We start from the raw sequence: 12,120 nt of genomic DNA on the forward strand, positions 1-12,120 counted from the left end.
TGTCAAAGATCTACACAAGTTACCGTTTCTTGTTTCTTTTGCCTTTTCTTCCGCTGAAAAAACATGAAGGAGAAAAAACAGTGCTAATGTAGTATGTTTTCAATGATGTTATATTGCATTTCTTCCTCCTTTATTTGACATTTTTAGTATAGGAAGTAATTAATAGGTGTTATATTCTAAAGCATTTACAGTATGTTTGAGAAATATTTTTGTATCATTTGCTCTAGAAATCCTTGTCCTATGACTTCGAATTTTGATATGCTAATAACTAAGATTTTAGACATTGATTCTTAACAGAGGGACGAAAGATACCAGAGGGACAGTCAAACTCATAGATCGAAAACAAACTGACAACGCCATGGCCAAAAACAAAAAGACAAGCAGACAAATAATAGTACAGATGTCAGGATCTACATAATTTAACCGTTTCTTGTTTCTTTTGCCTTTGCTTCCTCTGTTGAAACAAAAGAGAAAAATTTACAGTGCTGATGTATTTTTTTCGTGATGATTTTTATTTTGCACTTGAATTCATAACAACCGCCTTTATTTGATTTTTTTAGTATATGATGTACTACAATTTAGAATATTCACAGTATATTTTTGTTTGAGAAAATTATTTTGTATTATTGACTTGAGCATTTGCCCCATGATGATATCACAAGGAAGCACCATCATACTATCAATTCACTGTTAACAACAGATAAATCTGTTGATATCAAATCAAAACTATCAATCATTAATTGTACCATTTTTCGTTAAAGTAAAAGTGATAGCTATTCATTTTTAAATTGTTTTATACGTGGTACTTAAATCTAAAACATTTAACGTTAAAGAAATACTTGTTCGTGAAAAATTAAATGTTGGTCTTGTACAGTTGTTGTTGAAAGCAAAATCATTTTTATATTTAAATACTAGTATTTATATATTACCTGTTACTTTTTTTAGCTGCAGCACTGCTGAAATTGAAATAGAAAATTCTTCAGTGAGGTATGCAAACAATGACGTTTTTTGTTTAATTCTTTGTGTCATCGTGATGGCTAAATATCACAAATTCTAATGCAATTTTTATGTAACAATTTTTCATTTGACACATTTAACCTATACATTATATGCGCCAATATCAAAAAAATAAAGGCAACAGTAGTATACAGCTGTTCAAAATTCATAAATCGATTGAGAAAAAAAACAAATCCGGGTTACAAACTAAAACTGAGGGAAACACATCAAATATAAGAGGAGAACTACGACACAAAAGAAACACAACATTAAAATGTAACACACACAGAAACGAACTATAATATAACAATGGCCATTTTTCTGACTTGGTACAGGACATTTTAAGAACAAATGGTGGGTTGAACCTGGTTTTGTGGCTAGCCAAACCTCCCGCTTTTATGGCAATGTTAAATATAACATTAAAATGACAACATTACTTGACAGGACTACAATACAAATAAATGGGAGAACATATAGGACAGATCTAGAGAAACATACGAATAATAGCTAACAAAAGGTACCAGGTTTAAAATTCAATACGCAAGACACGCGTTTCGTCCACACAAGACTAACCAGTGACGCTCAGATCAAAAAGCCAAAACAAGTACAAAGTAGAAGAGCATTGAGGACCAAAAGTTCCAAAAAGTTGTGCCAAATACGGCTAAGGTTATATGTCTGAGATAAGAAAATCCTTTGTATTTAGAATAATTCATACTTTTGCAAACAGTAAATTTATAAAAAATGACTATATAATAGATATACATGATAACACCGAAGTGGTGACTAACTACAGAATAAAAACGGATACATAAAACAACATAAACCAGCACATAAAAATTCACAGCCGAGTTAGCCAAAGAGATCAACGCAAAAAAAGTAACGTCACATTTGAATTTCTGAAATTTCCCCAAAATAGGATAGAATTAGGATAGAATTCAAGATTTGGTTTATAATACTTATATAACATTTATTAATAACAATGAAAATTACAATACTAGTTAAAATAAAATGTGGTAGTAATTAGATAATTAATAGTATTATGTAGCTATGTCGGTGTTTCTTCTAAATCAAACTGTAAACCAAATATATCGTATAAATTTAGTTGACCCAAACTAAAATCTAATTAATGAACTGGTTGATTAATTATCTTTACCATAACACACGAATACAACAAACATTATGTTTCGTGGAATTTCATTTTATCTAAAATTTATACATTTGTTAAAGCTCTAACGCATCAATTCTTTCTGTAATGTATAAGAATCGGAATAACAGTAATGCAGTCGAAGAGTTGCCTCCGTCAATTGGAATTTGACACTCGCAAATATCAGTAAAACTGCATTTGCGACCATCAAATCGTCAATTGACAGTAGCAACTCAGTACTGTTATTCCTTAATTTACATACAAAAACATTTATCAAATTTCATTTTATATACAGTGAACGACACACTTACCCAGTTTGTTGTTTATCCTTCTTTTGACTACCAGGACTTTTTCTACAATTAAAAAAAAAGAAAATCATGTAATCGCCAATACGACTTTGATCCAATAGGCTTGCATGGATCTAATAAGTAATGGTGTTTTGCATTCTGTTGTATGAGGTGTAAATACCTTTGAAGGCTACTCTTCTACAGTTGTTATCATTCATTTTGTTTTGCATTGTAAGAATTGATATTCATTTATTTGTTCAAAGTTTGAAACATAAGCATTTTCTTTTGTGTATACTGCAGTGCTTGTAGTATATTTTTATCTATAAAGTCCTATCTGAACTTACATTAGCTCTAAAGGGACTGTGTCGCTCACCTATAGGTCTATTTGCATCTTCAGCAATGGACACCTTCCAACATTGTAGACTAGAACAGAATTCATGACAAAAATCTCTATTTGTAGATCTTGTATTGCTGATCATTCTGTTTATAGTTTCACTCTACCTTCTTAAGTTTTTGCCCAAAACACAAAAAAAAAAGATAATAAAAATCGTCATTTAAGGGCAATCACTCCTATAAATAAAAGTCTACTAAAGAGTTAAGCAAAACTTGACTTATTTGGAGATCTTGTCTTGCTGATCATTTTTGTTATTTAAACTGTCTATCTATTATAGTTTTCAAGATAATAGGCAAAAACGCAAATAAATGGTAAACATTTTCATAAAAGAGCAAGAACTCCTGTAAGCAGTCGACTAACGACTTCGACTTTGTTAATTTATTTGTAGATCTTGTCTTGCTGATTATTTTTCCTATTCAAAATGTCTATCTATCTATCATAGTTTTTAATATACTTAGTATTTGGCAAAAACGCAATAAAATGGTAAAATACATCATGAAAGGGCAATAGCTTTAAAAAGCAGTTGTCTGACAATTTCGGCTATGTCGACTTATATGTAGATCTTGTCTTGCTTATCATTTTTGCTAAAAAAAAATTTCTCTCTATCTTTCATAATTTTAAAGATAACAGTCAAAAATGAAGAAAAAATGGTAACATTTGTCATTTAAGGACAATAGCTCCTATAAGAAGTTGTCCGACAGTTTTGACGTAAACAGACAGTAGGAAGATCTTAAAATTCTGAAAATGTGTGCCATTGTTATATTTTCTCCAACTATAGCGGTTTTCAAAATAATAGACAAAACTTGCATTTTAACCCTGTGTTCTATTTTGAGCCATGGCGGCCATGTTGGATGACAGGCGGGGTCATCGGACACAGTTTTAAAACTAAATACCCCAATGATTATTGTAGCCAAGTTAGGTTAAATTCGGCCAAGTTGTTTCAGAGGAGAAGATTGACGATGAACTACGGACGCCAAGTGAGGAGAAAAGATCACTTAGGCCTTTGGGCTAGGTGAGCTTTAAATGGGATGTTGAGAATTAAAAATAGCAGTCCCAATTCACAAAATAGTCGTATGCATTTGGGGATGTATTAAAGTTAAAGAAAAGACATCCACCAATCTATTATTGTTTGATGTGTAATCACTTGATATGACTACTAATCAGCATATTATAACTGTAGTAACACGGCGGAGATAACTATAGTGGTGCAGGAACTGCTGGTCCTTCCGGAGCACCTGAGGTCATCCGAGTTTTTTGGTTTCAGTGATATTGGTAACTTTGAAGAACTTGTATTGCTACAGTTCCAGAATATCAAATTATTTTCAAGATGATCAGCAAACTTAAGCTGCTAGACACGTAATTTCATTTCAGCATTATGCTCTTGTAGCCATGTGACAATGTCGGTTGCTTGGCGTGAATATAAAAACATACATGAAGAAATATTCAGATTAACTTTTCTTAAATTTTTTTTAAGTTAACGACGAACGAATAATGTGTTGATGGCGATACTTGCCAAACTTGGCAGTATGAGTAAAAAATATACAATGTATAATCATGATAATTGCACGGAAAAAATAAAGAAATATCGGACAGCTATGACTAAAAGGCATAGTAAATATAAATGTGTTGTAGAAGGTACATCTTTTCAAATAAATCAATATAACAAAATGTATTTAAGAGTTTCGATTCAAAAAAGGAAAATAAGGAGAATAAAGAAACTCACTCGCTACTCTCACTAAGGGCTGTCCTGGAAAATATAAAGACAATATATCTAACTTCAGGTAAATTACAAAATATCAATGCTGATTAATATTTAATAACTTTGTCCACAATATTTTAAAAAGTCTTTTAGTTATTATTAGGTTTATATTTCCACAACGTAAAAACATCACATCTATTACTATGCATATGTATCTCCGCGAGGACCATAGGAATGAACGAAATAAAGATTTGAGCTGCTTACATAAATAAAACGTTTTCATTAAAAATCTTAAGGCTCTGCAATAATCTTGTACTGATGTCACTTTAAATAATGAACATGTTTCTAACTTAAAATTTGAGCTTGGTCTGCTTTGTAAATTGACTTTGGATATATATTAGGTCCCTTTTGGTGATATAACTATTCATGCGTTTAGGTCTTATACATCCTTGACTTTCAAATGCTTGGGTTTGAGCGTTCCTGGCAAAGGCAAACCGCTGATTCCGCTAAAACCGGTGCTAGGGGCCATCTTAAACTTGCAGTGAGATAAGAGGTTTAGCTCCGTGCTGAAGGCCCCACTGTGACTTTGAGATGAAGAACATTAATAAAAACGCTGACCCTAATGCCTTTTATGTTTTTGTTTTGCTGTGCATGTATTGATCTTCACGGTGTCTTGATGGATTCCCCGTATCCTTTTTTTTCTATTATATCCATAAAAACGTTTCGGACGCACGAAATTTAAATTGTTATTTTTTAATGATACAATGTTCATTGACCTGCATTATATAAATGGATGCTGACACTGATTGGTTATACTCTAAACAGTAAAAGAGAGGACTCGATATTTCCTTATTGTAATTTGAACTTCTCATTTACATGTTAAAACATTCCAGCAACACCCACCCGAATGATGTGTATACATTTCTCGGTTGATACGACATTTAAGAGCTTGTAACACTCTCTGCACGCTAAAAACCTAGCAACAATTCTCTCGGAGTGAGGAGTCTGTTGGTGGTCTAATTCAAGGCAAAATGTCTGCCCCCTGTCTCTTCCAGTGGCAATCAGAACTTACCTATTTTTGTATAAATTGTTAATTTGTTCTCAACCCGAATATGCATGAAAACATTTGCCACTGGACACTGGGCAAGGAAAACTTAATCAATCAATCCGAAGGCAGAGATCAAATGTCTTTGATATTTTATATGGAATTAATATTTTCGTCTAATCTTCTAACAAAATTCATGGTCGTAGAAGTTATATACTTATGAACCATTTGAAAATCTTAGAGAATCTAAGACACATTCAAAGTACTCACCCAGTCTGTTTGCCTTTGCCGTTCTTTCTTCCGCCTCTGTAAAAGTTTTTGAAAAATAAACAAACTAAATAAGAAGTAAGGATCGGAAACTCTCACCCTCTATTTATGATCCCTAAAAATTGACAAAGATACGAGAGACAAGTGAATTATTTAAAGCTTTAAAACGTGAAAACCCGTAACCCTAGCAAATGTGTCGCAAAATGAAGGATATACATACCAATTGCATAGTAAAGGGGAAAATTTGATATTATATAATAAAAAATGAAAGAATATTGGGTATAGTTTGTTTAGTTTCGTTGAAGTTTGAAAAAATTATCAATATTCTTCATTAGTTTTATATTTTTGATTGCATATGCTACTATTAGACAATGGTTGCGTTTTTTTTTATACATGTACCTATTATTTTCAATATAACCCAAATTCAAAATTAAAGTTAAACAATGACAGATAATTCGTTACAATATTCCTTTGACCCATTATGATATAAAGATATTAATACTTTACAGTGGTACTCTCCTTTTTTAATATAATTGTGTACCAAGTAATTGAAAAAATTATCAAATAACAAACTTACAATACGCTATCTCCAATTTAATCTAAGTATATTTTTTAAACTTGACATGCTGAACTGTACTTGTCAAATTACTTTACGGGAATTCAAATTTTGATAAATTTCCAATTATAATTAAATGCTTTATGCTTTGAGGTCATTGTGTTTCTTTTACTTACTCGTGAAATGGGTTTTTTCAAACTCAGACGTGGTGAAACAGCGACTTTATGTAAATCTCTTTGTGTTCAGAAAATGAATTGATCAATATTCTGTTAACAGTTCCTTGTAATTTTACAAGTATTGAATTTCCAAAGTTCCTCAAGTGACGATTGTTTTTGTTTTTTCGTTTAGACCTCAAAAAACATCAAATGGAAATACTATGTTCAGATCGTCGATCAATACAATACAATAAAAAAATCGATTCAATAAAATGGAAAAAAAATTCAGGACTAGTAGCGACTGTATCTTTGAATTTTTCCTATGCAACAAAAAAAATTATCTTTGATCATTTTATATCTATCTTACCTCTAAATTCCCTTTTCTATATCTTAATAATTAAAAAACAAACGTAAATGGATAGAATACGAGATAGAAGTCCAAAAGACCATAAAGTTAAAATGTAAACCCAAATTGAAACGTGGCAATAAATCGAGATATTTCCGTTTGACTGTAAATATTAGAAAATGTGTAAATATTGCATTTCATTTTTTTTTTGGATTTTCAAATCAATAAAATCTTTGAACTTTGAAAGGATTTGTTTACTTGTCCCAAAAGTAGACTGTTAATCAATCCAATGTGCACTTATTCAATTTCAACACTTTGACTTCAAGTTGGCTATGCTTGAACTGTTTGTGTAATAAAATAAAATACTTGGCACACAAGCTTAAACACTCGATTATCCAGCTTTATATATAAATCGTACATAGTGGATGTTTCAGTTTGGTATATCATTTAATTCTGCATTAACTCATATACAATAAAATGTTGACCAACAAATTATTAACGGTTCAAACTTACAAAGCTACAAGAAAACACTGTTCAATTTGGATGGAATAAATTCAAGAAACGGGTTAATCATAAATCCTCTCATGATCACTTTATTTGCTAGTCGTTTCGTCATGTTTTAAAAACCTTAACATCTAGTTTCTTTTTTTCTTCTTCAAATATCCAACTTGTGAAGTAAACGGCTTATTATGATGTGAAATGTTCTGACCAGACTTTGGTGCCCCTACGTTTTTCTTTGTTTTCCTGGTGACTTCATTCTGCGGTTAGAGAAATGTGTCATAACTAATTATTTTAACCCTTCCCCTGAAAACCTGCCGACATTTTTTTCAATCTGAGTAGAGGGGGCGGTGCATGATGGGGTAAACGTCAGTGAGTCAGCAACCGACTAAAACTATAAAACCAAGTTCAACAATACGCAAGAGTTTAAACATTATATAAACCTTAAAACCGCGTTGAGTCTAGATGAAATGTGAATAGTTTATATGAAAACTACAAAAGAAGTGCACATGATGGCTATTCCACATCTCCTTTCATTCGAAGGTCTATCAATAACATCATATTCCTTAATTAAAGGACAGAAATTAAAAAATAATGATAGACCAACATTCTATCGTAAAGGAAATTATGTATTGCTTTTGCTACTGTTTTTTCAAATACAAATTCACTCATTTTTTTATTTCAATTGGATGTCCTTCATATAATAATCAGCACAAAACTATACAAAAAATACGTAAAATTTCCAATTACTCGATCAAAAGTGCTACTAAAAATGTGCAGTACTGATATACGTTTTGAAAATGGATATTGTTCCAAACGTTATAGATGGACTTTCTAAAAGTATAATGTATTCAAATTCCAGATATCAATTTTCAAAAATATTCTCTAAGCGAAACAAATGTTACAGAAAGTGAGTATACCTCTTTAAATTGCTTTGTTCAAATGAAATTATATTAGAAAAAAATATACCTTGTATGGCCTTCAACATTAACACTAACGGCTATAATCACCAACAAAATGCAAATTATTGGTAGTTTGGACATCTTGTCTGGTTGAATTATGGATCCAGATAAATGTGGAACTACTTCAACCAGGAAGTCTATATATGTACTGATTTTAAGTGAATCGGAGCAGAAAATTCTTTTCAATACGCTAACAAAAGAAATTCAAAAAGAAAAATTGATCTACAATAAATTAAAACGTACTGTACACGCTGTTTGTTTTTCCGAACTCGCATGACAACCAAGTTGCATAATATCAATTTCTTTTTGTAATGTAAATTGGATCTTATACATTTTCAATTTACTGTCTACTGAAAAAATTGCAGAGGTGTTGCATTTCTACATAATTTTAGTCATTTTATATCGTTTTGTCCTATGTTTTCTTTACGATTATTTTTCTTATGTATAAAGTCAGTCATATAAATTAAATAAATCTGCTTATTCAACATTGTTTGTAAAAAAAAGGAGCTCAAAACTGGACACAAAAGTACTGATTCCATAACTTTCCAATTAAATTAAGGGTAACGTTTTTTCTCTCCAAAAGATAAATCAATCTACATACATTTCTTGCGGTGCTTAATGTTTGAAAGTGTATTTCAACAATGCAATTTCTAGAGCCAAATCTTCGAATCTTAAATATAAAAGTAAATTTGAAATTTATCCTAAAGCATATAAAAATCATATCATATTATATAGAGAAAAGAAGAATATATGGAATTAATTTGCCCTTTGTATGGTTTGATCTTAGACAAAGGAGAAGTCGACATCTCTCACTTTTCACTCTCTCAAACTTCCCCTTGAACTGTTGAACTCGCCATACTAGCTGCCTTTATTGCTCTAATCGTGCATATATTAAATGGATTAAAATATTCTTCTTCTTAATAATTCGCATTTTTTATTAATTTTGAAACCGTGTACTTGTGAGCCTTTTTATACATATAATTGTAGTTAATCTTGTTTGTTTATGCATCTCCGTCAGCATGGGTTAGATATAGAAAAACGGCAATCCGAGAGTGGGTATTTTCCTACTTGTCTCCTAACTCAAACCATTACTTGCCTATATTACAAATATACATTTCAACCAAGTTCAAACGACAACTTGTGACTTAATATTTTCTTACAATATGCATTCAGAATTGAAGGCACTTTGATCTGATTTTTCGAAAAGGCGCCTTATTCACAATCTAATTAAAATATAGAACTCGGATTTCGTTATACTACATACTAATATAACGAAATCCGAGTTCTATATTTTAATTAGATTGCCTTATTCAGTACGTGTCTATAACTTATAAATTCGTAAAGATCATTTGTATACAGTATGCATATTGTTTGCGGACAAAAGCAACGCACAAGTTACTTCTTATTGGAACTATGCTTGACACAAAAGGTTGTCGTCGTACGATATAAAGAATCAACAAACTTGTCCAAATGATTCCACAAATAGATCATATGTGTTGACGATCAGTGGCCAATATAAAAAAAATGTCTTCGGTCGAGTCATTTACATAAAAAAACAAGTTGCGGTCCCTTTTTTTTAACTCCTCCATACATGATCTCAGTTTTGAAATATTTGAAAGTAGAAAATTGTGAGCGAAGTAGATTTTCGCTGAATACCACGGGAAATCGTTCAAAATGAATATTTCGTTTCGATTTGGGTAACTATGAAATCAATATAATCAAAACAAAGTTTGCCTTGGCTCACACCGAACAGCAAGCTATAAAGGGCCCAAAAATGACTAGTGTAAAACAATTCAAACAGCTAGGAAAACCAACGGTCTAATCTATATAAAAAACGAGAAACGAGAAACAATTATGAACCATACCACACAAACGACAACCATGCACTAACGCCTATTTTTCAAACTCTAAAGAACACATTTACAGTTACATTTTTATATCTATTTTTGTGTTTTGGATTTTTTTTCTTTTTTTCTTGCTTGCTTCACAATATTAAATTAATAGTTGGAGTTATGTCCCTTTGACTGTTATTATCTGAATATATGCACGTGTAGATAATGTATTTTTACAGGCCGTCAGTGACCTAATATGGTATATACTCAGTATACACGGTCAGTAAACTTTATATGGGGCGAGAGATGGTAGCCCGAGTAGTTGCATTTACTGGTCGTTAATATATATACTGTATGCCCTTTTATCTTAAAGTTAGGGTTGTTTGCTTGTGAGAGAGCTGTCTATATACATATTCCATTATATTGATTTTCTATTTCTTTTACTTCATTATCTAGTGGAGAGTTGTCTCATTGGCAATCATACCACATCTTCTTATTTTTATAGAGACGTATGGTAGTGGTAATTCAGTTTCTGACTAGTAATTAAAAAAAAAACACTCTAATTGTCTTTTTTGATTTTCATTGTGCAAGTGTCCTCTCACTCGAGATATGAAAATCAGTGATGTAGCAGTGGACTCAACTGGGGCAAACTTCTGAAAGTGACAAGTTAAGCAAAAAAATTTTCTATATGATAATATTCTAGGGGTTAGACAGTGTCATCTTTCATTTTTTTTTTTTTTTTTGGTAGCCAGAAAGTGGGAAGGTCAATTCCCTCTCCCCCGGCTTCTTCGTTAGTGATAATGTGATGCATTTGATTGAAGTATGTGCAACTTAGTTTGAGAGCCGTGTATTCATGAATCATTGATTCAACATAGAATTGAAAAAGAAGAAGAAAGGAAATAATACACATACAAAGTATAAAGTTTACACTTATGAATCGAGATTAACTAAAAAGACAGATGGATATCGGGTACGTTCTCATGAGGCATAATCAAATGAAATATCAATGGCACCTGAATTTCTATCATTAATGATAAAAAAAAAGTAATTAATTAATGCATATAGAATAGTATATGGACCTTTACTATATAAAAGACGTTTTTTGTCTATACTATATTAAACGTTTTTTTTTCAAACTATTTTTAGTCATTAATTTTATTGATAGAAATTCAGGTGGCCGTTGAAAATACTAACCGCCGCGGTAGTCTCGCAAAAGTGTGTTTGCCTCGATTGCGGGATATCGTGATATCAATCCCAGACCGGGTCAAACCAAAGCCTTGAAAAGTGGTTAATGTTGCTTCCCCGCTAAGAACACGACACTTAGGTGTAGGAGCAAAAACTGATCGGGTCGAAGTCGGAAAAATCCTTCATGCAGGATGACAAGTCTTCTTGTCAAATGTTACCTTGTGAACTTACGCGTTCAGAATCCGGCTGTGCATTTCGGTCTAGTACAAAGCCGGGTTCATAAAGAATATTATATCAAAATTACAAGAAAAAAATCAATGGTATATTTGTTTTCTGTTTTGCATTTCATTTTTTTCTTTCATAATTGACTACTGCTTTCTATTTACGACCAAATAATAATTGTATTATTTCACAAAAAAAAACTTTAATGTTGGTATCAAATTTAAAGAACTTTATTCTAAGGGAGCTACCATTTGATTTTTATGGGGGGGGGGCGGCTAGGATGAAAAATTTTGTCTTGCCTTTTTATTTTCCCCTCTATTCGGTCCTGCCTTTTTATTTTTCACTCTATTCAGTCCTGCCTTTATTTTTAGTTTATCCTGACTTTTTTTTTACATAAATTGTCATCCTGCCTTTTTTTTTGGCAAATAATCTCATCCTGCCTTTTTTTTTTATCAAAACTCCTGTCCTGCCTATTTTTTCAAATTTCATCCAACCCAGGATAAAGGGGGGTCCAACCATATGTCCCCATTCA

At 31.7% G+C, this 12,120-nt stretch overlaps 1 protein-coding gene across 7 annotated transcripts in view; it reads right to left on the reverse strand.

Annotated features, from left to right (window-relative positions):
* The window catches only part of LOC127702712 (uncharacterized), a 333,744-nt gene extending 325,258 nt beyond the window's left edge, over nt 1–8,486 (reverse strand). For 3 of the 7 annotated variants that reach the window (XM_052207017.1, XM_052207032.1, XM_052207008.1), the window contains exons 1-6: nt 8,357–8,486; nt 5,836–5,871; nt 4,545–4,568; nt 2,452–2,493; nt 930–956; nt 24–53 (exon numbers count right to left, since the gene is read on the reverse strand). In XM_052207017.1, the coding sequence (XP_052062977.1) occupies nt 24–53; nt 930–956; nt 2,452–2,493; nt 4,545–4,568; nt 5,836–5,871; nt 8,357–8,430 (233 nt within the window). In that variant the 5' untranslated portion in view covers nt 8,431–8,486. The remainder of the gene's footprint in view (nt 1–23; nt 54–929; nt 957–2,451; nt 2,494–4,544; nt 4,569–5,835; nt 5,872–8,356) is intronic. The other 4 variants (XM_052207026.1, XM_052207043.1, XM_052207038.1 and 1 more) reach the window with 4 other exon arrangements.
* Between the last annotated feature and the right edge of the window lie 3,634 nt (nt 8,487–12,120).

This window comes from Mytilus californianus, unplaced genomic scaffold, assembly GCF_021869535.1.
Source record: "Mytilus californianus isolate M0D057914Y unplaced genomic scaffold, xbMytCali1.0.p SCAF_1, whole genome shotgun sequence".
Taxonomy (NCBI): domain Eukaryota; kingdom Metazoa; phylum Mollusca; class Bivalvia; order Mytilida; family Mytilidae; genus Mytilus; species Mytilus californianus.